This window comes from Chaetodon auriga, chromosome 11 (assembly GCF_051107435.1).
Source record: "Chaetodon auriga isolate fChaAug3 chromosome 11, fChaAug3.hap1, whole genome shotgun sequence".
Lineage (NCBI taxonomy): Eukaryota > Metazoa > Chordata > Actinopteri > Chaetodontiformes > Chaetodontidae > Chaetodon > Chaetodon auriga.
Genome location: NC_135084.1, coordinates 12,052,020 through 12,076,235, shown reverse-complemented (window position 1 = coordinate 12,076,235; position 24,216 = coordinate 12,052,020). Strand labels below are relative to the sequence as shown.

Genomic DNA, 24,216 nt, shown 5'->3' with positions numbered 1-24,216 from the left:
TTGTACATTTATCCGTTTTTAAAGGATGCAACATACTATTTGACCGCAGTGGTTCTTGAAAGTACGGGCAGAGTGGGACTTCTCTCTGGCTTCTTGTACATCTCCGTTTAGCCGCAAGATGGCGGTCACTGTTCACCTGTAACAGCATTTGCACTGCATGTCATGGACCTGTTATTGTCTCTTACGCCATACAAGACTAGTCTACAGTAATTCAGAACAACATTAATCTTCACAGTAATAATAACAATGTGTGATGATGCCATGAGAGACCATGGGAAGTTCAATCTATTCATTCTTCTTATAATTAAGCCATGATAAAACGTTTTCAGAAACATTTCCTTTAATATTCATTTATTGGCCTTTTTGATGCGTGTGTAGTCTCAGCATGTGTATTTTGTGATTACTTTGGCAGTTTGTAATAATACCAGTGGCAAAAGTAGATAACAACAGGTACTCTCTCACGGACAATTTATCTGCCAGACCATGTAGGGTAAAATAAGTTAACAAAATAACAAATATTTCTTGAGTTTTTGGCCTAAACGAACAGCAAATTAACTCAAATAGAAAAGACATCCGAGGACAAGAGCTTTTAAGTGGATTTCAAATTATCCTGTTCGAGTGGCTGAAGGATAAGCAGTTATAAAAAGCATGAATGGAGAGGGGGGTGCTGGGAAGTGTAGTTCTCCCCGTAGCTAGCGGATATGACGGATGTGTTGGGTAGGTTGTAGCTGGGTGTCGTCTGCCGTCTGCTTTGCCGTAGTTGGATGAATCAGTCAACGTTGACAGTCCTTGGGATATGACTGTGCTTTTGTAGTAGAGAGCTAACTTTAGCTAGGCGGTTAGCTGGTTGTCAGGTTTTTAGGATTACGTCTGTCGAAAGAGAGGAATTCGAGTGCCAACGCGTTCTCTAGTTAAACTCGTGTTTTTCGTTAGCCTTAATATTTTTATACGATGACACTAATAAGGTTAACGTTAATGTTTTCCGGTGAAGGAATCTAACTTAACTTTAGCTAGATGGCTAGCTAGCGTGTCATCAACTTGTGTATCTCCTAACTTAGTCACTGTGTGGGCCATAACAACCTTACGATTTATCAGAGAGAGTAGCTAGCTGGAGAATTGCTGGCCGTTATATTAGCCAGGTAGCATAACAACGTGCACCGGGAGCCCGAAGTTAAAGAAGAGTCAGGTTTGCTAGCTTATTGAAGCTAGCCAGTTGGAATTAATAAAATGAAAAAGACACAGTCTGACATATTGGGATTTGTTCCTCAAAAAGATATCGTATACAACAAACTTCTACCGTACGCGGACAAGCTAGATGATGAATCAAATGATATTTTGAGTAAAATCAAGGGAAACTTGAGCCGAGCCGTTCAGCTCAGAGAGATATGGCCCGGTGTGCTGTTCTGGACAAGGAAACTTTCCACGTAAGTCATAATAATTTTTGGTATCCTAACGTAACATTAACAGTTGTTGCTCACTTCGTGTTTTTTCTTTTCTTTTCAATCTTGAAGTACCAAACTTCTACGTATTAATATAACGTATTATGCAACGGTGCTCTATGTACGTTATTCCCCGTTTGGACACACTCAACACACTGCTCAGAAACTACCGTTACCTTATCTCGTGAAAGTCTGCATTGCTTAATAGCCTGGTGTGTTTTTTATGGGTGATTAAATGTTAGCTAACCAAGATGTTTATGCCTATAAGCAACAAACTGCCCAGTGTATCTGATTAGGGACGGTCTGGGTTTCGTAATCGGCGCAATAGAGAGTGAGATTCACAACTTGACCCAGCCAGTGCGGTACAAGAGTAGGTCATTGCCGTTGCTGTTCTGCTTGAATGTTGGCTTTGACATTTTCTTCCTGAAGCAGCGAGTCAGATGATCACTCTCCAAATATGTCAAAGTGAAAATGTAAAATTTGGATTTTATGGTCTTATGAGTTCCTGCGAAGTTGCTTCAGGGGTTTCTGTTTTGCGTGCAGAGGTAGTTGTATTTGCAGGGTTTGAACTGGTTTTAGTATCAGTTCTCAATGTGCTGCAAGTTAACAGATAAATTAACTCATACCTGCACATTAAAACTTGACTAGATCCAAAAAATATGCATTTTATTTTTGTAACCTAACCTAACCTAACCATTGTATTTACCTGTCAGTTATTTTGTAATGAATCGTTTACAATTATAATTTGTCATTTGGCTTTTATCCAAAGCGACATACATATGAGTCACGCAGCAGCAAGACATATTATCAGTTTGATAATATGAGCTGTGATGATTAATCGCTTCCTTCTCAACTATGAAATTAATCTGCAACTCTTTTGATAATTGATTAATCAGTGGGAGCATTTTTTCAAGAAAAAGAAGTCTAAATTTCTCTGATTGAGCGTGAAAATAATTGTTAGTTGCGACCCTAAATGCTGTCTGACCATGGATTACTTAGAGTGCTGTTTCATTTTGTTGTACTTGGTTGCTGGGCTGTTTTTAATCCGTTTCAGTCCCCAATGCTGGCGCATTGCTCTGTCCAAGAGTGAGTCACTGCCGGCTCAGAGAGATGGAAAGTTTACTGTGGGGTTGACCCAGATTCTGTTCACTGGTATTTTGGCATTTTAACAGTGATATAGACACTTTGTAGAGGTCAATTTCAAACGTCTCAACAAAGCTTTTTGAGCTTTGGTAGTGTTATTTAAAAATTGGATGCCTGAATTTGTTATAATAGCCTCCTTTTTTTTTTTTTTTAACAGGAGAGAACACATAAGCACCTTCCGTTTGTGTTCATGCTGCTCACAGGGGTTGCTGACCGCTCATACATGTTGAAACTGAAGTGATTATCTTTCAATCTGTACTTGTTATATAGGTACATGAGGCTGTATGGGCGGAAGTTCAGCAAAGAAGACCATGTGCTGTTCATCAAGTTGCTCTATGAGCTAGTGACGATCCCCAAACTGGAGATCAGCATGATGCAGGGCCTCGCTCGGCTTCTTATCAACCTCCTCAAGTAAGAATGGGCCCCAGCTGTTTTACTCGAAGGCTTGTGCACGTTAAGCACTCATTTCTTTCACACTTTAAGTGTCACACTAAAATGTCATTTTGATCAGTTTTCTCCAAGGGTTGAATTAGATGGTAGAAAATCCTCCAAACTTACCATTTGTTAATAAATTGTGTGATCTTGGACCTTTTTCCAGTAGGATGAGGCTATGATGAGAAGGGATCTGTTTATTCTCATCTAACTGCATGTCTGATTGATCTAACAGGAAAAGAGAACTTCTGTCAAGGGAGGATCTTGAGTTGAGATGGAGACCACTGTACGAGCTGCACGACAGGATCCTTTTCTCCAAGACCGAGCATCTGGGCCTCAATTGGTTTCCCAAGTATGCTTCCATTCTCTACTGTACTGCTGTTATTAATTGTATTGTTTATTTTTAAAAAGCATGCTTGATCATAGAGGTCTTGGAAATGCCATTGAAGTATCCAATGAGGAGGGCACACTCACCATATGTAAATTGCACACAGTTGGTGGTTGTGTGGTACATCAGATAATGTTTTGTAGCCACAGTTGGAAATGAAAGTGTTTTCATTTTTATTGACTTCAAATGACACGCTCAATAGCCGTCAAGCTCTGGCAGAACTTCTTGAGTGTGTTTACATCTAATATTCTTTCTTTTTCTGCAAATTCCATTTCTCAGATTTTGATAATGGTAAAGGTGATTAATGAAGAAAAATACTGTAGAAAACAGTTTGTACTGTCCCACAGAGAAAACAGGTGTCACATTATCAAGTGACAGAATTCCTTTTACCGAAAAAGCCAGTGTTGATGTGAGTAAGACCAAATTCACTGAAAATGAAATGTCATAGTGGGTAAGCATAAACAGGGATTACTGCCTTGTTGGCCTCTGTTTTCCGTCATTGTCCTGATTGCTTTTAGAGTGTCATACAAAGGCCCTTCTATTTGAACTCTGTCAGCTGCCTTTTCATCCAAGTTATAAAGCCCTGTTCCAAGTTTGCATAATAATTTGCAAGACTAACCAGTGTTAAAAAATGAGGTTGTCCATTGCTCACTTTGTTAACTTTATGCTTTTATAACGTAGATGTAAACAGAATATTTTAGTCATTATATACATATTGATATACCAAGGGGAATTAGTTTCACAAGCTAATTTTGTTATAACTTGGGTTACTCTTTGCGCAATTGGACCAGTTGTTGGAGAACAAAGAGAAGATCTTTTTTACGCCACATTTGTTACCCTTCATAACTGTACTTTTGACCAGGAGTAACTGACCCTTTTGACCTTTACATTTACCACAGTTTGGGAAAGGAGTTTAAATGTTGGTATACCATTGTGCAGCACCATTGGAAATCCCCTATGAAGTTCTTAGCAAGCAGTGCGAGATGCTCCTCTATGGTGCTATGGCAGCATTGTTGATCACATAAATGCTTCGCTAGCACATCACCTTATGTTCCAGCTGATGGAAGCAAGCTGCTTTGGCTGATTGCCAGCTCACCTCATTCAAAACTATACTAATGCACACAGAACATCATACTCTGAACACATGATAAATTGTATAAAGTGATGCATAGTATGTTCATATTTTTGAGTGATTGGCACTTTGTCGTGTGCTGAATGTGTCCTTTATGCCTTTGTCTCCTTTCACATTCAGTTCTCCACGGCCTCGTTCATCCTCTAAACTCATAATGCTAAAATTGGTTCAGAGGTGGTAAGGACAATACTTCTCTTTGTGTTTTTACTTTGAATTCATCTTTTGAGGCACTTGGTTTTTTTTATTTTTTATTTTTTAATACATTGCATGTGAAAACAAAAACAAAAACTGGACACCCCATACGCAGCTTGTGACAGAAGAAAAATCGAGATTTAATCAATGTTAACATTTCACTCATATTGGAGACTGTCGCACTGCAGCTAAAAGTTTTCTTTCTTTCTTTCTTTCTTTCTTTTTTTTTTTTTTTTACCCTTCTCCCGTCCCCCATATCAACTATGAGAGAGTGATAATAGACTGCGTAGTTTCTTTGATAGATTTCTCTAAGGTTGTGGTTCCCATTCTTTCATCTACAGTGGAATATGTAACAGCAATATCCTAACAAAATGATGCTGACCATATTAGGAAGTAATAGTTTATTTCCATTCTCAACAATCATCTGTATTTTGGCCCATGCTCAGGGGAGTTTTTGCTGTTGAATATCCCTCCTCACAGCTTGCTTTAAAAGGTAGCCACACCTGCACTACTACTCAGCATTTTCAGGAGTCACAGAGGAGCCCAAGCTCTTGTCACGTTTCGTCCCCTCCTGGAATGTGTTGGGGTGAACGTGAGGGTTCGCTTGAACTCCGATGTAAAGGTCAAGCAGTGTAGTTGGGGGTTCCCTCTCCCTGAGCGCCTGAGCACTTTGAAAGTGACGCTCAGTTCGCCTAGTTCTCGTTGGATTTGCAGTGCACGAGTTTGACCCTGGTCTGTGGCCTGTGTGTTGTGGGCTTTTGGTGCTAAACACTGGGCTGGGAATATGCATTTAGATAGCTGCAGTTTGGCTTGCAGAGTGTCACCCATAATTCAGCTATTGTTAGAGCATTAAATGTGGAATATGTCAGCTACAAAAAGGCTTGAATGATGTGCAGCTAAATAACCAGTTGCTGAGTGGGATTGTCAGGGCATTTCCAACAAGGCATGGCTTGAGCTTGCATGCGAGCAGATAGGTGGGATTGTGGGCAGGGAGCTCAAAAGCTGTGGTTATATTGGTCCCAAGCTTTCAGCACTGTTATGTGACCACAGTCCTGCGTCTGCAGTCTATATGCGAAGATAATCATGTCAGGAGTGTGTGATGTGTAAGATGTTTTATTATTAGTTGCAAATCCCAAACCACCTCCAACAAACTGTCAAAGCAGATTGAAAGATTGAACTCATCCACATGGTGTGAATGAAAAGTTAGTGGAACTATTAATATGGAAATCTGGATATTGGCGTGAGGCCAGCCAGGGAGGCCAGGCACCATTGGCCACAATAGCAGTGTTTATTTTCAGTTATTACAGTCTGTTATTGATGCATTATTACAATTTCCGTCACCACACACCAGCCCTTAAAGGTTTTCTCCTTCACTTTACACCAGTCAGGCGTGTGAAGAAGTTTCTGTGTGCATGCAATCAAAGTCAAGTTGCATTGGTGTGAAGACTGTGTAACTCTAACATCAGTGTGTCAGTATCTTTTTTTTATATATATATATATATATATATATATACATATATATATGCTTTGACATGCTTTTTGATTTTGTTTCTTACAGCTCTGTGGAAAGTGTGCTGAAGACACTTGTGAAAAGCTGCAGACCGTAAGTACAACTGATTTATCATTATGTCTGACTCTCTGATATGTAGAAAAGTTACTATTATGTAAACCTAAGCCGGTAGGAAAGAAAATCCCTATAAGTTGGTTATATTTTGGATACTGTGGTGGATGACAAATCCAAATGTTACTTATTAGGCTTCACTAAGTTGCTTCATCATGCCACAGCTTTGCTTTCACCAGCAGGTCCCTGGTTGTGTCCACGCTAGTTGTGCGCGTGCAGATATCTTAGGCAAGCCCAGGGACTCCTCCCTCAGTTTGCACTTAGGCGGATAATCCTATTATCTCATCTAATTCTGTCTTGTGTGAGAGTTTCCTGTTTCTGTGAGAAGGGAGAATGATTTGTGGTCAGCTGCTGAAACACTGTGGATCAGCACTGAGGCAGAGGGAAGAGGCCTTGGTTGGAAGTAACAGTTTTTTCAAGGTCTCTAGTGGATTTGGAATCTCTGAGGAGGCGAGGTGACCTAAAATAACCTGCTGGGTTTACAGAAGCACATAATGAAGCATGAAAATCCCCCTGTGGGGCTATGAGCCCAGTGGAACCACAGGATTTACCCAACAGCGAAAATGTGCCAGGTGTATGAGTTGTAATCTCTCATTTGTGGAACATTGCGCTCCAACATTGAAATTTCAGTAGCTGCTGTTTCATGTGTATTTAAGCCTCCTGTCTATGATGTGAACATAACACAACTGTTCTGAATAGAATAATAACTAAATGAATAGTTACTCAAAATGAAGTCCAGATGATTACTATATGCTGTTGCTGTGAAGCTATCACACACAGTCTTGTTGTATATTTAAATGAATGTAGTCTAAGTTCTTGAAGTCTGATAGTTCAGATGTGTTAGGATGTGATTTGTAAGGGACCTAAGAGGCTTGTCCATCTTTGTGGCTCTCTCTAAGCTGCTCTGCTGCTTGAGATCCTTCAAAATGTCTATATATACCCATTCAAAAGCTGTTGAATAATATCAGTAACATTCTTGTCATCACATGTCACTGGCTTACTTTACAAAAACATGTTATTATTATTGTCTTTCTGTTCATACAGATACTTTTCAGAGTCCGCTACTCAGGAGATGCTGGATGAGTGGAGGCCACTCCTCTGTCCCTTTGATGTCACCATGCAAAGAGCAATCAGCTACTTTGAGCTCTTCCTACCCACAACTCTGCCTCCGGAGCTGCACCACAAGGGGTTCAAGTAAGAAACCTCTCATCTTCTCCTACGTATGGTTGAGATCCAGGATACTGCTCCAGTCTGAGGGCAGTGGAGCGAGTTTAGCCTTGAGATCTGGTAAAGAATAACTTCTGAGGAGAATAGACGAATGACGAGTGCTGCTGAGTGAGCCATATACAGTATAAAGGCAGTGGGACACAGCGCAGACGTCACGACTGCGAGCCAGTCAGTGCTGGCAAAATAAAATAAGTGTCTCTGTGAATATGTGAGGGGGTGTATCCCATAGTGACACATTGAAGTGCTATAAAAGAGAACAAGACCCAGTTCCATTTTTCTCTGTTTTCCTAACCAATTAGATAAAAAGACACCCACATTTGTTCCTGTTACTGATTCCCAGTATTTTTTACTTGCGTAGTAGTATTTAATACTGGTAGGGCATCCCTTATTATGTCACCACCTACATAATGCCTTAGCAGTGTTGCTCAGTGCTGACCAGGTGCATCCCTCTATGGCCAGGGGGACAAAGCAAGTGATCACTCTAAGATTTTTCCAGGATCATGACAGTGACTTTAGTTTACGTTTCAGATCTCATTTGAGATGAGCAGCCATGAGCAGTAGGAATGCTGGGCCAACACTGTGTAATGCTTTGGAGTCAGCATGGACATGAATTCCTAGCAAATATTTTCAGCCTCTTGCTTGCCTTGAAAAAATGTAGGTGTTTCACAAAACAAATCTCAATAATTCATATGTTAATTATGATCAAATTTCACACAAATGTCTCGTAGGATAGAATGTGGTGGGAGTGGCACTGGTGACAGACATTCAGAATAACTACATAGAAACATCCAATTTTCTTGCTGACAGACTTGTTTGCTTGTGTGTCTCACATAGAGACACCAGTCTTAAATTTAGGCTGTTTCGTAATCATTTGAAAACTCTTTGTAGTACATTTAATTAAACATTAACGTCTATTCATTTGCTTGAGGAAACTTAATTTTCCATATACTGCATGTTCAAATGTATGCCAGCCCATAAACACGTTTCAAATTTAAGCATCTTACCTGCTGTGCACTGACTAAAAAACTCAGCTCAGACTATCAATTGTGATTAATCACGTACTTTTACCAGCTGAATAATATCTGTATTTTCCCGATAAGCAACACCAAATTACAATAAATTATGAGGAAATTGGTCAGAGTTATGTACCCATAAAATAAAGTGCTACCCTGACTTACGAACGCGTGTACCTATTAAATAATGATAATAATGTATAGCACCTTTCATACAGGAATTGCAGCTTAAAGTGCGTTACAAGAAATAAATCACATGCACCAAGTGCTTTACATCGAAGAAAACAGAATGGACATAAAAACAGATAAAAAATGAATGTAAAATAAGTTGGAATAAAGACAAGTTGTAAAACCACACAAAAATATACTAAAGTCTAGCTAAAAATAGAGAAGCATAGAGTAGACTAAGGCAAATCACAGCATAAACTGATAGGTACAGGTCGATAAAAATCCGATATTTTAAAAGAAATGCAGCCGTGCATGTGTGCAAGGCAAACCGTGAAACTTTCAGGCCTGTTTCAGACACCCACTTTTAAAAATGCTGTAGGAACAGGGTCAACACATGAGGTGGATGGGTTGGGCTCACTGACAGGATCTGTAGGATTTTATCCTGCCACTGTAACCATTTGTTTGTCTGACAGGTTGTGGTTTGACGAGTTGATCAGCTTATGGATGTCTGTGCAGAATCTTCCAAGCTGGGAAGTGGTGAGCAGCTTCATTTGTTAAAAATGTCTTAGTGTTCAGTAGTCAGTACTTCTGTCTTCCCAGTATAACATGTTTTCTTACTTCTTTACAGCATCTGGTCAATCTCTTTGCTCGCTTGGCCAATGACAACATCGGCTACATTGACTGGGACCCTTACATCCCGAAGGTTTGTCGCCTGTTTTTTTTCTTTCCACCGGCCGCTACAGTTTAGTACTCATTTGTTTCGAGATTTGTGGCACATGCTCTCATGACCTTTGCAGTATTGGCTCACGGTGTGTATTTCATGGCCACTGCTGCTTGTCAGAGAAACAAACTATCAAGTTTCCTTGTTGATCCTGCTCTTGGTCACTGAGGGGAAGTGACTTGCATCATGCTTGCATTTCACCTGAGTGACTGTTTAAGTCCTTGCTTTTTGAAAACACCAACATGTGTTACTGATAAACATAAACATACACTCCTGACCTGTGTAGCCCAATTAAATACTGTGGGCTTTTGATCAACAAATAAGTCCAGATTAAAGTAATCATACCATAATTGTTTTGTTTTTCATTTTTCAGATTTTCACAAGAATTTTGAGGAGTTTGAATCTACCTGTGGGGACCAGTCAGATGATGGTACCACGATATGTCACCAATGCCTACGACATCAGCCATGTGGTGCTTTGGGTCTCATCCCTCCTGGTTAGTTCATTCTTCATAAATTATGTGTTTGATAAATAATTGCAGGCACAATTAGTGTAAGAATTATTATCATGGTGGCCCTTACTATGTTACTTTCAGGGAGGACCCAGCAAGCAAGCTCAAGCACAGCTCAGTGGCCTTTTCAACAGTATTGCATCCTTCTTCCACCCATCAAACCATGGCCGCTGGTTGGTGAGTCACTTCATACTTCTTTTGGATGATTGTGGAACTGAAGAAACCACAAAGAATGTGGATTGTTTTCATCAGGCAGTCCATTAGGAATTCACTGTTTTGGAGCACTAGTTAAGTATAATCGCCAGTTCAGCATTAACACCTTTTTTTAGTGACCCAGTAGAGTTAATAGGTCAGACATCCACTTTTCAGTGGTATGTAGATGATACAAAAATAGCTTACAAAGAGAGGAAAAGGGAATTAGTCCCTGAAAACTTGGTTTCAAATCTTTTTTTATCCCTAGCGTCAGATATTCATGACTAAATCAACAACAAAGTTAAAGTTTGAGACACAGCATGGGAATATGTTGCACTGTTTGCAGTTTCCATTTAAAATTATGCTGTGAAATCTAAAATTGAGTGGATGTCTTACTGAGCGTGTGCGAGAAGCGGGAGACTTATTATGAACAACTAAAGTCATGATGGTTTACATTCTCCCGGTGAGTTTAGACACATCGCTCATGCAACTCTTTCCAGCACCGTGTTAAGACAGCGCACCATGCCACAGGGCAGCAGCATTTCCAGTGACACAGAGCACAGTCACTCTGCGTCAGTTTTCTAGGAAGCTTCCTGCCTCTTGTCAGCCGTCAGAGTACACGTCAATATTGACTTCAGAAATGACGAGAGGACATGTGAGTGAGACGCTTGTAATGCCATTAAAGGTCACTGGGCACCGGGCCACATGCCTTTCTGTTTTGAGGATGCCCCTCTACTGGATTTGAAGCACCACAGGCAGCAACGTGTCCTCACACACAAACCTTTATTTTTGGCACGAGGGGGGAAAGTTCGCGTGTATTCTGGGCTGTTGCTTGGATACACCTGAGATATTCAACCACTTGGTTGTATTTTTGTTTCATGTAAACAGTATTTTGCAATCAACAAAGAGTGACAAGTGTTACTGAAGTAACGTGATACATCACGGGGTCTCGTGTCATTTCACAGCCTCATCCTTGGCACTCAGGGCAGGACAAGTGAAAATTATGAATCTCACCATGTAACAAAAATAGTCTTCTTTTTTTACCTCATGAAATTTCATTCATGAAGCCCAAGTGACTGAAGTAAACAAAGCTGTGTTCACAGTGCATTGGTTTGTGTTTGTGTGTGCATGATGTCATGTATGTCTCTAGATGCTCCACACAAGACCCTCCACCCCTCCATTTGTACAGACCACATGTAGACACACGGCCCACCTGTGTGTCACCCCTTTATCATGCATCTGTCTTTCTGCCCCTCTGTCCTCATGTCCAGATGAAGCTCATGAAGCTGCTCCAACGTCTCCCGGCCAGTGTGGTGCGGCGGCTGCACCGAGAGCGCTACAGAAAGCCCACGTGGCTGACACCGATACCAGACAGTCACAAGCTCACAGAGGAGGATATCACAGACTTCGTGGAGAGCATGATGCAGCCGGTTCTGCTGGCTATGTTCAGCAAGACGGGCAGTCTCGATGCAGCCCAGGCCCTGCAAAATCTCGCTCTAATGAGGCCTGAATTGGTCATCCCCCCTGTGCTGGAGAAGTAAGTTTGTACCGAGCGAAAGAATTCCAAAGATAATTCTTTGACGCAAGTTCTGCTTCTCCAGAATATGGAACAGATTTGCTTGTTTTCTGCTTTAGATAAGAGAGGCCACATTTTGAAACGAACACAAAGGGCTTATTGTTCTCTGTCTCTACTGTAGAACATACCCTGCTCTGGAGACTCTCACAGAGCCCCACCAGCTGACAGCCACTCTGAGCTGCATGATTGGTGTGGCACGGAGCCTCGTGTCAGGTGGGCAGCGCTTTCCCGAGGGGCCAACTCACATGCTACCCCTGCTCATGAGGGCTCTGCCCGGCGTCGACCCAAATGACTTCAGCAAGTGCATGGTACGCTCCAGCGTTATTCATGTCTGTCTTCTTACTGCACTCTTGCTTGGGTTGACTTCTTAAATCTGACATAAGCACCACTGCTGTTCCCACAGATCACATTCCAATTCATTGCTACGTTTGTGACTCTTGTGCCTTTGGTGGACTGTTCGTCTGCCCTCCATGAAAGGACTGACTTGACAGAGGTGAATCACTGTCATTATTCCTCCCCTTGTCATAATATAAGCGCAAGGTATTCAATGATCCCTGCATATATCTTTTTCATAACTTTCATATGACTTTCAGGTGGAGAGAGAGATGTGCTCAGCCTCAGCAGAGTTTGAGGACTTTGTGCTTCAGTTCATGGACAGGTACGAGTTTTCCGCATCAAAAGACAAGTCATTCATCTGCACAAGTTGCAGTTTCATGACTAACAGTATTTTCTCTCTTCAGGATTTGAGTGAAATAATATCTGAACATTTTAACATAAGGGTTTTTTTTTCTTATCTGCACAGATGCTTTGCCCTGATAGACAGCAGCACTCTGGAACAAACCCGAGAGGAAACTGAAACAGAGAAAATGACTCATTTGGAGAGTCTGGTTGAGCTCGGCCTGTCTTCCACCTTCAGCACCATCCTCACACAGTGCTCCTTGGACATCTTCAAGGTTAAGATTTCTCTCTCACACACACACACACACACACACACACGTCTCATTTCACATTTTGCATTCTCTCATGTCTGTATGCACAGTATATATAGTCGCCGTGTATACGTATGAACACGTGTCTCATTGTCTTCACAGGTGGCTCTGGAAAAGGTGTTCAACTTTGCAACCACCAACATCTTTGAGACACGAGTATCTGGGAGAATGGTGGCTGACATGTGCAGAGCTGCTGCCAAGGTCAGTCTGTGTGGCCCAAAGCATCAACCTCTTGTAGCTTTACCAGTTTCCTATCTTCATCTTTGCTGTGCTTCCATTTTCAGTGTCACCCTGCAGAGTCACTCAAGATGTTCGTCCCACACTGCTGTAATGCCATAAACCAAATCGCTGTCAGTAAGTGTTCAACGCACAGGGATGAGTGTTTCTATAAGAGGGGGTTTCCGAATGCATGACTCGTGTTGTCTTCCGTGAGCCTTTGTCATTTGCCTGACACACACTTTTTTTCTTTTAAACAGATGAGGAAGTGTTAAATGAGGAGGAGCTTGACAAGGAGTTCCTGTGGAATCTCCAGCTATTGTCTGAGGTGATTTAGACCACTTATGTTGAACTAACTTAACCCGTATGTTCCCGTATTTCACCAACACCACCACCTATCTATAAAACTGCTCTTCCTTATATCTTCCCCTCTTTGCCATGTGCTCCTCAGGTGACTCGCGTGGATGGTGACAAGGTCCTGCCCTATCGTTCAGACCTGGTCCAGATTTTGCAATTGACGCTCCACCTCAAGTGTAAGCAGGGCTACACTCTAGCTTGCAACCTGCTGCACCACATCCTTCGCTCCTCAGCCCTCATCTACCCCACAGAGTACTGCAGTGTGCCGGGAGGCTTCCACCAGCCAATCAGTGACTACTTACCCATCAAGGTACTCATGTTGATTGGTGGTACATTTCAGAATCAGAATCAGTAAATGAGGATTACAGTTTTTTTAAACCTTAGTCTCACTTTATTTATTACGTCTTCCAGCTAAGTACTCTCATCTGCCCAAACAAGTGAGATTGACATTGAGTGACATCAGTCTTTAAACCAGCTATACAACTGTCTGCGTTGCTCACGGTGACCTGGTTTGATTAATTGCTCCTCTCTTTAGACTGTTAGGCAGAGAAGACAGCCTTTACTTTGATCCAATTAAGTTTCTTCCTTGGTAGAGGCATGGATAGGAGATCACTTGGCTGGATTACTGTATCCTATACCACAGGAGACAAGAGATGTCTCACTTGGTTACTACAGTTGCCAGCAGTTGTGCAGGCCTGGAGGAATGTGTTATGTGGCGCGTCAGTCTTTTAAGTGGTCTTAATTAATGCCCTATACATATATTGGTTTCTTTTTAATGCAGTGTTATGCCTCATACCTTTTACTTGGGCCGCTAAAGACTCGAATAGTAGCGTGAAATGTAGTTTGGTAAACCAAAATCTGATTCATCAGACCATTAGCCAAAGCTGTATTAGAGTGAATGAACAAAAATAAAATTATGTCCCTTTCTAACTAGAGGGAATGTTGACAAAATATGTGTCTTCAGCTGGCAAGTCTGTACAGAAGACCAATATAGAATAAAGTACTGTCTAAAAAGAATCATCTTTGCTCATTATATTTGTCCCATGTAGGACTGGGGTCGGCCTGGGGACCTGTGGAATCTGGATATCCGGTGGCATGTGCCCAGTGTTGAGGAGACCTCCTTTGCTTTCTATTTACTGGATCTGATCCTGCAGCCTGAACTTCAGCGCCTTCAGAGATTTGCACAGGGAGAGCAGGACATGAGCAGGTGAGGAGGAACAAGTTTGACTGTTTGCTTGTGCTCCTGACAGAAATTACATTCTGATTTCGACTGAAGTCACCAGCTGAAGGCTGGATTCATTCCAGTTTTGCTTGTTTTGTGTGTCTCGATTATGTGTGTGTCTGTATGTATGATAAGTGTTTTTTTTTGTGTTTTTCAGAGATGATGTTCTGCAGAGCCTGACCATTGTACAGCACTGCCTCCTGGGAGGCGGTGGTCTGATGCCTCCACTGAAAGGGGAGCCCATCCCTGAGCTGTGAGTACTTGCATTCACACACTGAACTTTGTCCTGACCAAGAAAACCAAAGAAAAGAATAAATGTCTCCTTTAGGAATATAGTTATCAGATGAGTTTAGTTCTTTGGAGGGGGGAAGAATGTAGACTCAGTAGAAGGACCTTAATCCACCAGTGATGGCTCTTATTCCATTCAATTAATGTGGATTGAAGCCTACTGGATTATCTTATTTGAAGAAATCTCAATTGAATGTATGAGTTACTCATAGAATTCTACTAGTTTAATTGTATTCTTATTGGTAAAGACTGTATGATGGATGTACATTTTTATTTCTGTTACTTTTGTTTTCAGACATCATTTTAAACGTTAAATTGTTAAATTGGCTTTCAAACTGCTTTTTCTCCCAGGGTCCGCAGCATGGTGAATCTAGATGAGACCACCCTCTACACAGGAATGGAGTATGGTGAGTACGTCACAGGTTTTGCTCACAGTGGATGTTCATTATAGGGTTTGTGGAGTATAACCTGATACTGTAATATGTCTGCCTGCAGATGAATCCAGAGAGAACTACAGAGATGCTGTGTGCAGTGTGATGAGACAGCTGCTGCGTAAGTGTTCACTCGCTTGTGATCGGCATCCCAAAACAAGCTGTAGTCACATTCATCTTAAAAGGCAAGCTCACAGTACAGTGGAGGTCTGTCCTGCCGTCTGAGTTCTCTTTTCTCCTGTTGTAGATTACATCCTCGAGCACTCTGAAGATGACACCAAGTCTCTGTTCTCCATCATCAAGGTTGGCAGCCAGTGACAGCTGGCATACATTTAAGTCTTAACACTAATTTGTTTGTTTTGAATGATGTTCCAACATCAGGGTTCTGCAAAATCACTGTATACCAAATCCTTCACACAGAACACACACACACCTAATTATTTTTAAGAAGCTGCAGTTATCATGTGTTAGGTGAGACTTTGTATTGACAGAAACGATCACTGATTTTATTTTAATCACGCTTGTCGTGTAGAATCGCACTCTCCAAATCTACACAGGCTGTTGGTGTAGCTGATGTGCTGATCCCAACGTCCACCACTCATCAATATTTTTGTCTGGGATGCCTTTCAGATTATCAGCGACCTGTTACACTTCAAAGGTTCTCACAAACATGAGTTTGACTCGCGCTGGAAGAGCTTCAACCTTGTGAAGAAATCAATGGAAAACAGAGTAAGAAATCTGACATTTTATTGCACTTTGGCTGCTTTTGTACGATCGCTATGTTAAAAACTGACCAGCAGTTCAATGCATGTAATGTCCTTGTCGTATTTGCAGCTTCACGGCAGAAAGCAGCACATCAGAGCTCTGCTAATAGACAGAGTCATGCTCCAGCATGAGGTTAGTTGTTAATAGAGGCGTGACTGTTTTACTTATCATTGTATTTTACCATTTATAACCTTGACTCTTTGTTTTATCAGCTGCGAAAGCTGACGGTGGAAGGCTGTCAGTACAGGAGCATTCACCAGGAGCTGATGAGAGATCTGCTGAGACTCTCCACAAGCGCCTACAGTCAAGTGAGTTCCACAGAGCACTCCACGACAATGCGTTGTCTGCATCTTAGCAAGGCATCCTGTTTTGTTTTTGCCATGTAATCACAGCCGTTATACATCCTAAATCAAACAGACATTTTAACAGTGTGGGACTGAGACTTTTTATTACCTTTCAGGTTCGCAGCAGAGCTCAAAATGTGTTGTTCACTGCACTGGGAACCTACAATTTCTGCTGCAGAGATCTAATCCCCCACGTCCTCGAGCTTCTCAACCCAGACAACAGCAGTGTCACACAGCAGCAGTTCAAAGTATGACAGTCCTCTCTGGCATGTCTGTGTCGCACTCGTCACTTTGAGCTCACAGAAACTCAATAAAGTTTTTACATTTTCAAGAATTCAGATTTCCTGTTTTCTCATTAACGTTCCCTGTTTGTCTCCAGGGTGCCTTGTACTGTCTTCTGGGGAATCACAGTGGAGTGTGCCTCGGCAATTTGCACGACTGGGACTGCATTGCTCTGACATGGCCCGCCATTGTACGCTCCGGCCTCAGCTCAGCTATGTCTCTGGAGAAGCCTTCCATTGTGCGTCTCTTTGATGACCTCGCGGACAAAATCCATCGCCAATATGAGACCATTGGCGTCGATTTCTCCGTAAGAACAACACTAAGAACCCTTTTACAAAAACATCATAGAATCTGAGATGGTTTGCTGTGAGTGACTGCATAATCTATGTATATTAAAGGTCATTATCCTATAATTTCCACCTGAAAACCAATTAAAAACACAAAATAATGGAATGGAAATATGTTTTTACCCTCTGACTCTCTGCTCTCAGCCTGAGCCTGCACTTCAACATAGCTACGTGAGGGAAAGCCAATATTTTATCAGTCTCTCCTTACACCCATGCATGCTCTCAGTTTCTCAGAGTTTAACAAATCACTTCCTCCAAACAGGGCTCACTTTAAGTTCCCTTTCCTCTCACATATTTGAACATCTTATTTCTGATACTCTGTTTTATTTTTTCATCCTGTTAGATCCCTGGTGAGTGCCGCGCTGTGGCCAAACAACTCATGATTACTGGCAGTCCTTTTCCTGAGGATCCTGTTCCTTCAGAGGAGGAAGCAGCAGAGGGTTTGAAGAGGCAGGAGCTCAAGAACGCCGAGGCTGTTGAGTAAGTTCACACCAGCAGCAGGACAAAAGAATCCTCGCCAAAGACCTTGAAGTGGCTAAACATGGTGTCTTTGCTTGACATCATGGTCTTTTGTCCTCACAGAATAAAATATTGACACATAACCCATCCCAGCTCTGCATACAACCTTAATGTGTAGGTTTGCTTACATCACAGGTGCAAATACTAATATTGTTCTGTGTATTTGTAGGAAATACAAACAGCTCATCGGTGATCTGCTGGACTGCATCAACAACAGGAACATGTAGGCTAACTTGCATGGATTAATATTTACTTCATCAAATTCTGTTTGTGTTTGTTTAGTAATGTCTGTAACACCTGCTTTATTTAATCTTCCAGGCCTTGGAAGTTTGAACACATTGCAATCGGATTCCTGTCATTGCTGCTGAGAGATGACCACCAACTCCCATCGCCTGCCGTTACGTTCTTTGTCAAAAGCCTCAACCATGACTCGCTCTATGTCCGCAAGGTGTGGCACGCACTCATGTAGTGGTTATACTGTGATTCTCAAACAGTCTATGGATACATTCCTGTCTTCTCTGTGTGCACTCTGTTTGAAGTGTCTTATTTTGTCCATTAGGTGGCGATATCAGCTGTGGCAGGGATCATGAAGCAAATAAAGAGACCACATAAGAAAGTCCCCATCTGCCCCTCTGAGCTCTGTAAGCACCATATGATTTTGTTTGTGTAGTGTATCTTGTGCATGGACATGACAGCTTTTGTGTCTCGTTTTCGCTCTAATTATAGTTTCTAAAGCTCATCTCAAATCAATCTTTGCTAGGTGGAGTGAAGGAGCTAAGCGATATGATAGCAGGGGACCGTCAAGATAACCAGTGGCTCCAGTATAACAGCAGCAGTCTGCCACGCACTGAGCAGGAGTGGGATGGTTGTGTGTTTGTGGAGAAGACTCACTGGGGATACTACTGCTGGCCAAGGTTCTCATTTTAGAGTGCCTGTTCTGTCTTGTTTGCTGGACTGTCTTTCTCTGCTTTGTTGTGTTTATCTGTTTCTTTAGATACCTGTCTGACAACATCTCATCATTGTTTTCCAGGAAACTGTTGATGTATGCACCACTGGAGGAGCAGCCCAAACAAAACCTGTCCAGAGAGGAAATGACAGAGGTTTGTGTACAGTCATACACACACCCACAAGAAAAATATAACACAGACGGTAATGTGAAGTAATGCTGACTGGAACTTGTAAAAATCCATTTTACATTTGCATTTTAACAGCGGGAGCAGATCATCTTTGACCATTTCTCGGACCCAGTGTTCATCAACCAGTTCATCGAGTTTCTCTCTCTGGAGGACCGTAAGGGCAAGGACAAGTTCAGCCCTCGCAGGTTCTGTTTGTTCAAGGTGAGCGTCCCTGAGGGCAGCGTTTAAAATGCAGAAACCGACTTAGGTCAGCCAGGAAGGACATTAATCTGATCCCTTCTCCTGCTCTGCCAGGGCTTGTTCCGCAACTTCAGCGATGCCTTTCTTCCTCTCCTGCGGCCGCACATGGAGCGCCTGGTGGCCGACTCCCACGAGAGCAAGCAGCGGTGTGTCGCTGAGATTATCTCTGGACTGATCAGAGGCTGCAAGCACTGGAGCTACTCAAAGGTACGGATATGAAACTCTCGCGCAGTAATGTGACTGGATGTCTCTTCGCAATAACGCTCTTGGAAAAGTCACCTGAATTAAAAATTGTGATAAAAATAGCACATATAATTTCATCATGTCCTGGCTTTTGAAGGTGCTTTCCAGATCTTATAATGCCAGCAAACCAATACATACACTTGTGCTCTTTTCCAGGTTGAGAACCTCTGGGAGCTCTTGTGTCCACTGCTCCGTACCGCCCTGTCCAACATCACAATAGAAACATATGCAGACTGGGGCACCTGCATTGCCACAGCCTGTGTAAGCTTTTGCTTCTTTGTATCCATCATGTCTTTGTGCTTCCATCTGTTAAACTTGTGTCCCTCATCCTTCCGTCTATATCACTGTGTTGTGTTTCTCTCATACAGGAGAGCAGGGACCCACGCAAGCTTCACTGGCTGTTTGAGATGTTAATGGAGTCACCAGTCAACGGAGAGGGGGGCTCCTTTGTCGATGCCTGGTGAGTACAAAGGTTGCTGCCTGAAGCAGATGTTGGTGTGACTGACAAGCTGTGATGACTGTGCTTCTTTTTCTCTTTGCAGTCGTCTCTATGTGCTGCAGGGAGGCCTGGCTCAGCAGGAGTGGCGTGTTCCAGAGCTCCTCCACAGGTTGCTAAATTACCTGGAGCCGAAACTCACGCAGGTGTACAAGAATGTACGGGAACGAATCGGCAGGTGAGGCCCTTTCGACACCTCCAGTTGAACATGAATGTGCTGTTCATCGTTACTTATGTTTTTAAACTTTTCTGTCTCACCCTCTCTGATTCGGTGTCCCTCTAGTGTGCTCACATACATCTTTATGATCGATGTCAACTTGCCGTACACTCAGCCGACCACCTCCCCGCGCATCTCGGACTTCACCGAGCGAATTCTGTTGCAGCTGAAGCCTCTAACTGAGGGTGATGAGGAGATCCAGAACCACGTGGTTGAGGAGAACGAGGTGGGAGAGCAGGATGAGAGGACGCAAGCCATCAAGCTGCTCAAAACAGGTGGGTCGAGGGTCTGTCACCTGAACTCGGCTGTCACAATGAATGCTTACTGCAGGAATGGGTTAGGAGTTTGTGTCTTCATGTGTCTGCAGTGCTGAAGTGGCTGATTGCAAGTGCCGGTCGCTCCTTCTCCACTGCTGTCCCAGAACAACTACGGATGCTTCCCCTGCTCTTCAAGGTGAAGCACTCATTCATTCACAGCGCTGATCTGCTAGCTTCATCACTCCCGACTTTTCTCTTAATGTGCACACCATAATCGGACTTAAAATGACGCCTGGCTTCCCGTTAACCTCTCTCTGTCCTCGGTTCCAGATTGCTCCCGTTGAGAACGATGACAGTTACGATGAACTGAAGAGGGATGCAAAGACCTGCCTGTCTCTGATGTCTCAGGGACTCCTCTACACAGAGCAGATCCCCATGGTCCTCAGAGCCCTGCAGGAGGTGAGTTATCTGACAGCTGTGGCTGTTATTCCACTTTCCACCTGCATCACACATGACTGGGCTTTTTACACACTCTCACTTTATAACTCATAATAGTGATAAGCAGAAGGATAAAAGGGTCAAAGGGCTGAACATCGATTCTTATATTTATCTGTGACATGATATATTGTCAGTACGGTGATGTGCAGCTGCCTGGAGAATACATGAACCTGAAACCTGTCAAATGGAGATAAAAAGAAATAACACATCGACTGCTCAGACTTCTGATTTTCAGTGGTGGAACAAATGCTCAGAGTATGTTACTGATGTGGGACGGGTTTGTTGTTGCTGTGTGTTGCAGATTGCCGGCAGCAGCTCCTGGCACGCTCGCTACACGGTGCTCACATACCTCCAGATTATGGTTTTTTACAACCTGTTCACCTTCATGAGTGACCAGAAAGCAGTGAATGACGTGCGGGCACTGGTGATCCGACTGCTGGAGGATGAGCAGCTGGAGGTAAAAACCGTTCAAAAGCCGTTCACTCACAGCTGTTTGACATGAGCGTCATTCAGAATGTAAAGATGCTGTCGGTCCGGCATTGGAAGATGGTTGGATGATGAACAAACATATTACAGTCTGATTATGTAATAATCGCTTAGCTATTGACCAGTACATGCTTGTTTATGCTAGCAGGCGCTCTCGCTGTCTTTCAGCTTCACTGAAGTGATTCAGCACTCTCTCCTCCTGGCTCTCCACTCTCCTCCCCCCTCCGGTCCTCTAGTTGTTGCTATGGAAACCACAGGCTGCAGTAATCTGTTGCTATGGAGATAACGTCCAGATTGAAGGAGGATGAGAGGGAGAGGGATGGAGCAGAGACAAAGGAGAAGTGGGGGATGGATTGAAGTAGCCATTTTTATTTGGCCTCTCAAACTGACCTCAGCCTGATTTAAAGGCCTTGGCTCGATGATACTTTCATTGCTCTCATTTATTCAGAATCACCCTTTAGAGCAAAAAATGTCAGTTTATACAAAACTAAAAAATGTCTCACTGAGAAAAATCCACCTCAGAGGAAGGCTGTGACCAATTTGTCCTGGTGGTGGTCCTGTTTAATCTAAGAAGCCTTTCCTCTGGAGAGCGCTGCTCAAAGATCTGCATGTTACCCATTTAAAGTTTACCTTTCTTGCCGAGAATAGAGGCATAAAATGTGCCGCAGGCCATTTTAGACACATTATAGAGGAGCACCCCCGCACACACACACATCCACACCCGATCCCCAGCTGGCTGCTGTTTCCATCCAGCTGGCCAGTGTACACACTAGTGGAGCACCCTGCCTAATGACATGGTTGCTGTGGTGTAGCTGATGCATAGTAGCAAGAGGTTGTCAGTGAGGTGCTTTAAGGGCTTGTGTGTTAGTATGGGCAGTAAAAAGAGCAGACAGATGCTACAATATGCCATGACGGACTATAGAACACCTGTGTTTTTGGGAAACATTTTGAGGATGAGAAGTACTTCGATCAAAGTAGGCAGATACAGTCTCCATCTTTGACTTACTGCTTAATGTATTGTCACATTTAAGTAGGAATAAAATATGGTAAATCAACCAAAGGGCACGAAGGGCATCTCACGGCTGGATTTCCTCGCTCCAGTCAGGACATTGTGTTCATCAGAACAATCATCTTTTTAATCCATGGACACAGTTGAACCATTAAACAGTACACTTTGAATTTCAGCTTCCCATCTCCTCTTTCTGCCTTTGTTTTCCAGGTGAGAGAAATGGCTGCCACCACCCTCAGTGGCTTCCTTCAGTGCAACTTTCTGTCCATGGACACCCCTATGCAGGCACATTTTGAGGCTCTCTGCAAGACTCGCTTGCCAAAGAAGAGGAAGAGGGAGCTCGGCTCTATAGTGGACACTATCCCCTCTGCTGGTAAAGAAATCGTTAACTACTCAAGAATATGTGATGACGCACTCAACATGTTCTCTGTCATTTGAATGGAATCCCTCTTGTGTTGTATAGACCTGGTGCGGCGCCATGCTGGTGTTCTCGGCTTGAGCGCTTGCATTCTCTCCAGCCCATATGACGTACCCACCTGGATGCCCCAGCTGTTGATGGACCTGAGTGCTCACCTCAATGACACACAACCCATTGAAGTAGGTGTAATCGTCCACTAATCACCGTATATTGTTGCTGAGGGATTATCTTAATTTGCCTTTCAGTTGCCCAGCTCTGCAACAGAACCTGTGCAGTGTAGCCATAAATTGTGTTTGATTCCAGATGACTGTGAAGAAAACCCTGTCGAACTTCCGACGGACTCACCATGACAACTGGCAGCAGCATAAGCAGCAGTTCACAGACGACCAGCTGCTGGTCCTGACTGACTTACTGGTCTCCCCCTGTTACTATGCCTAAAACCCGGTAAGGCATTTTAACTTCACACTGTTCTCGACACATAAATATCACTGAATGTGCTGACTGTTACGTATGTTTGTGTTTCACATATCAGTCTGGGGCAACCCCAGATTTACAGACACCAGCCTGCGTTGGGGAGGAGGCTCCAGTTCCTGACTGATGAAAGACACAGCTTCACCCTTGAAGACGAGTGGCACACAAAGCAACTGAGTTGTGGCACACAGAAGCATTGAAAAGTTGTGTATTTATGTATTTAGTTCATTTACATTTCTACTATACTTAATATTTAAGGATCAATCATAGCAGGGATGACTGACCTGCAGTTTGTAACATTACTGTACAGTTTTTTTTTTCCCCTTTGTTTTCAGTTTGTTTGTGTGCATGTGCACGGGTGTCTGTGTGTGCGTGCGCGTTTATGGGATGCTTGAAGACATCTGCCAGTGTCCCACACATTTCTCAGGGTTTCTATCCCAAGTACCAACTCTGAGCCAACACGTTGTCCAGTGCAGGACAAACTCTTGACTATCTTACAATGGTGAAGTGTTTGTTGCAAGCCACAGAGAATTGACTATTAAACCATGGTCTCTTTAGGTTAGATTTCCACCTGCAACACACAATGTTTGTGTGGCTTTTTGCTCTATGTATGATTATATGCATCACTTATGTATATGTCATGGTAAAGCAAATGTGCACAAACATATTTATTTATTTATTTGACTCTTTTTGAAGTGCTGAGTTTTAATTTTTTTTTTTTTTTTTTTCATAGAAAGTATGTCTGATGTTAAGTAGATGGCTGAGCTTTTAGCAATGGAGCCTGTTCTCATCTACTGTTGCAGAGAAAGGGAGAGGACAAGCTTCCCCGCTGCTGTGCTGTGTGACTTGCTGTGAGGACCTGAGCCCATTTTGATTACTGTTTCATGTGTCACAAAAGAAAACAACCAAACCGCCTGTCCATATTTGTGACCTCTCCTCTCATCCACGGTTACATTTACCTTTTTCTAAAAGCCCCGTGGGATTGAATCTGTTGGTTTGTGTATGTTCTCCCCTGATGACTTGAAATCAGTTTAAGCATTGAAGCATTTAGTACCTCACTTGTGTATAGTGTAGTGCCAAAACTGCAGTGATTTTTTTTCTTTTTTTAGATGTACTGTTCGCTTATTGATTGAGATGACAATAAATTGTTTGTAACAAAACCTGCACTTGATGTTTTTTCTTTTGGAGTCGTCTCGCCATATTCCAATTACCATATGTAGTGAAATATAG

The 24,216-nt window shown here is 42.8% G+C and overlaps 1 protein-coding gene across 2 annotated transcripts; it reads left to right on the top strand.

Annotated features, from left to right (window-relative positions):
- The first annotated feature begins 771 nt into the window (after positions 1 to 771).
- psme4a (proteasome activator subunit 4a) lies at positions 772 to 24,146 on the top strand. Of its 2 annotated transcripts, XM_076742403.1 has the most exons (48): positions 1,099 to 1,424; positions 2,853 to 2,993; positions 3,250 to 3,366; positions 4,655 to 4,711; positions 6,285 to 6,329; positions 7,392 to 7,541; positions 9,229 to 9,292; positions 9,384 to 9,458; positions 9,850 to 9,972; positions 10,072 to 10,164; positions 11,451 to 11,716; positions 11,877 to 12,063; positions 12,159 to 12,248; positions 12,349 to 12,413; positions 12,558 to 12,708; positions 12,847 to 12,945; positions 13,029 to 13,098; positions 13,221 to 13,288; positions 13,412 to 13,627; positions 14,367 to 14,524; positions 14,697 to 14,792; positions 15,179 to 15,234; positions 15,323 to 15,379; positions 15,506 to 15,561; positions 15,889 to 15,987; positions 16,093 to 16,155; positions 16,236 to 16,331; positions 16,484 to 16,615; positions 16,747 to 16,956; positions 17,340 to 17,476; positions 17,685 to 17,738; positions 17,834 to 17,963; positions 18,075 to 18,156; positions 18,276 to 18,429; positions 18,546 to 18,615; positions 18,727 to 18,852; positions 18,946 to 19,098; positions 19,291 to 19,395; positions 19,503 to 19,594; positions 19,677 to 19,808; positions 19,914 to 20,122; positions 20,215 to 20,300; positions 20,435 to 20,563; positions 20,904 to 21,059; positions 22,308 to 22,470; positions 22,561 to 22,694; positions 22,819 to 22,959; positions 23,048 to 24,146. In XM_076742403.1, exons 1-47 carry the CDS (start codon positions 1,228 to 1,230, stop codon positions 22,951 to 22,953), a joined length of 5,544 nt encoding a protein of 1,847 aa, XP_076598518.1. In that variant the 5' UTR covers positions 1,099 to 1,227; the 3' UTR covers positions 22,954 to 22,959; positions 23,048 to 24,146. The 2 variants fall into 2 exon arrangements, with proteins under 2 accessions (XP_076598519.1, XP_076598518.1); XM_076742404.1 differs by lacking the exon at positions 4,655 to 4,711 and having other exon boundaries at positions 772 to 1,424.
- The last annotated feature ends 70 nt before the right edge of the window (positions 24,147 to 24,216 follow it).

Bases quoted from the DNA above. Each gene is read 5' to 3' on its own strand.
- psme4a (XM_076742403.1), top strand. From the start codon at position 1,228: ATGAAAAAGACACAGTCTGACATATTGGGATTTGTTCCTCAAAAAGAT. The intron at 7,542-9,228 runs GTAAGAAACCTC...TTTGTCTGACAG, and splicing joins CTGCACCACAAGGGGTTCAA to GTTGTGGTTTGACGAGTTGA. The intron at 15,380-15,505 runs GTAAGTGTTCAC...CTCCTGTTGTAG, and splicing joins TGTGATGAGACAGCTGCTGC to ATTACATCCTCGAGCACTCT.